Consider the following 2662-nt stretch of genomic DNA (forward strand, 5'->3'; position numbering starts at 1 on the left):
CTGAAATGAAGTGATTGTGTTTAAAAAAAAAAGGCTTTAGTTCCTCACATTTTTATGCAATATTTTTGTTCAACCCACTGAATTTAAGCCGAAAGTCTGCAGTTCAACTGCATCTGAGTTGTTTCATAAAAAAAAAATTGTAGTAATGTACAGGACCAAAATTAGAAAAAGGTTGTCTCTGTCCAAATTTTTATGGACCTAACTCTACATCGGTGTTCTCTTCTAGTGTCTTTAAAATAATTGTATACATATACTCAACTGTATACATATATTCATTCTAAGAATACTCCTGGCATGGCTGCCATGCTTTCTGAATCACAAACAAAATTTTATATCGGTAGATTTAGCTATAAATTCTATAGGAGATCCCACCTGCAGAACAACAAAGTATAATGCCTCATCCTAAACCCAGACCAAAGAAAAATCATATCAACATCAACTAAACAAGAGATTCTGAAAACATTTGTTTGATTATTTGAAATAAGTGGGCATCTTTTAAGCATAATGTCCATATTTCTATTACCCTTATTAACACATTTTAATTTTGCATCCTAGATTCTGTAACACAACATAAGCTGCATCCTCTAGAAAACTACGAGCTGCAGAGTGAGATTTCCAGTGGACTATAATAGTTATCAGATGACTCCCCAGGACTAAATGTTGGAACATAACTGTGACTACATGAAATTGCTGCTTGGATAACTGCTGCACATCCAGTGAAACAATTTCTTTTCCTCTTTTAAATTTGTGTCTCTTGTATGTTTTTTGTTTTTTTTTACTTGGAAGAACTTTTCAAATGAATAAAAAATGTTTTAAATATTTTCTACTAATAAAATACATACACAGGGGAGATTGTTCCCATATTTTATCACAGATCGTTATGTTAATGTGTCCATTGGGAACAAAGCTATTCATTTAATACAACATTTACAGTCAGAGATTAAGCTGAACGTTAGCAAATAATATCTTAATAAACTATGTTGTAACTGGTAAGGAACAAACCAGTGGGTTCTTTTGATCATCCCAGTTGGTAGCAATATTCTGGACCTTTTGATCTTCTGCATTTTAACCCTTCAATCCAATCATTGGAGAAGCCTTTTGTGGTTATTTTTATAGATAAGTTCTATTGCAAAAGTAAGGCATTTTATTTCACACCTTGCCAGTATTAAATGGTGTTAAAAGGGTCAGTATGTTAATGGTATTTGTACAACCACAAACTCAGACATTCTGGTTCTTAAACATACAGTTAAAAAAAAAAACATTTTCCATCTATATATTAACAGGACAACTTCCAAAAAACAAAAATTTAAGTAGTTGAAACCGAATTTCAACAGGCTAACAGTCGGAAAGTTAGTTTCTCCAAACTGTGAGCTAAATTGATGGCATAACACATATATGGAAGTTTGCTGATCCCTGGTAGTAATTTGCATGATGGACATTATATTATAAAGTAAAATAAATCATGCTTGCTTTAACTGAACATCTACCGTAGTTATATTTTATACTAGCATATATTAGCCATTTACTAAACAGAAATACCAGGTGTAAATTTTGTTTTACACAACAATAAAAATCATTGACAATAACTAGAGTCATTAAAATGTACTGGAATAATTATGCATACTTCCAACAACCTTGAAAAAAATGGGGTAATTGAATTTTTTTCTTTGATATTAATTAGAAAACGATTCGTAATCCAATTAAAACACATGAATACCTCCATTGTGTATACTGCAGTACAGTATGTACAAGAATGTGTAAGCTATTCGTTCAGTGCATTTCGTTAAAAAAATCCAATTAATCAAGGAGGCACATGCCTCTTAAAAAAAGTTCCATAGATCTTTATATATACATGTGATAAGGAAAATAGCCAGCACAAAAAAAGTATATAAAATGTAATTGTTATTTACTAAGAGATCAATAGTGAATAGACTCATGACTTGTAAATAGCCAAAGACAAGGGTATGAGCTACTTATTGGTGATCCCAGCTGTGAGTTCATCAATATGTAGTAGACTATGGTCCCGACTGCAGCGATCTCTCTGTACAGCTTTTTAGGACAAAAGTGTCTCCTTGATGAAGTGGATTTTGTGCCAGGATAAATAGCTCATGCACAGTGATCCATACTACTACTTGTACTACAATGTATCTGAATGTATTACGCTTTTATACTTCAGGACACCAAGTCTTATATTTTATATGTGTATCAATAAAATGTGTATCATTTTCTATGTTTGTAAGAATTTTGTCAGCAATATGCCAAAAGTATATTCATCCAGGCCCCTTGCTTTGATGGCATTTATACTTTGTGAGGAATAAATGTATATACAATCAGACATAATTATCTCCAGTTTTATTTGTTCATCAATTCTCTTTCTGTTCATTAATCCTCTTTCTGTTCATTAATCCTTTCTCAGCCAACTATTGGCAATACAAGTTTTACCAAAGCTGCACACTATTTGATTTTGAATCAAGGCAGATACAGCAAAGTTTCAAGAGAACATCTTGTTCCCTGAGGATGAGAAGAGGCTATACCGCAAGGTTTAAAGTTTAATTTGTTGCCAATTTCTACTGCTCTTTTTACCACGTTGTTAGGTTGAATCAATAAGGTTTGGTGTCCAAAATACAAATTCTTCCCTTGTGGAAGTGCCCCTATTGGTAAA

At 32.5% G+C, this 2662-nt stretch overlaps 1 protein-coding gene across 2 annotated transcripts in view; it reads left to right on the plus strand.

The window, feature by feature from the left end:
• MCPH1 (microcephalin 1) overlaps positions 1–2334 on the plus strand; it is a 156964-nt gene extending 154630 nt beyond the window's left edge. For both annotated transcript variants that reach the window (XM_072408430.1, XM_072408431.1), the window contains one exon: positions 556–2334. In XM_072408430.1, coding sequence (XP_072264531.1) covers positions 556–629 — 74 coding nt within the window. In that variant the 3' untranslated portion in view covers positions 630–2334. The remainder of the gene's footprint in view (positions 1–555) is intronic.
• The last annotated feature ends 328 nt before the right edge of the window (positions 2335–2662 follow it).

Source organism: Pyxicephalus adspersus, chromosome 4 (assembly GCF_032062135.1).
Source record: "Pyxicephalus adspersus chromosome 4, UCB_Pads_2.0, whole genome shotgun sequence".
In the NCBI taxonomy this organism is placed as follows: Eukaryota; Metazoa; Chordata; class Amphibia; order Anura; family Pyxicephalidae; genus Pyxicephalus; species Pyxicephalus adspersus.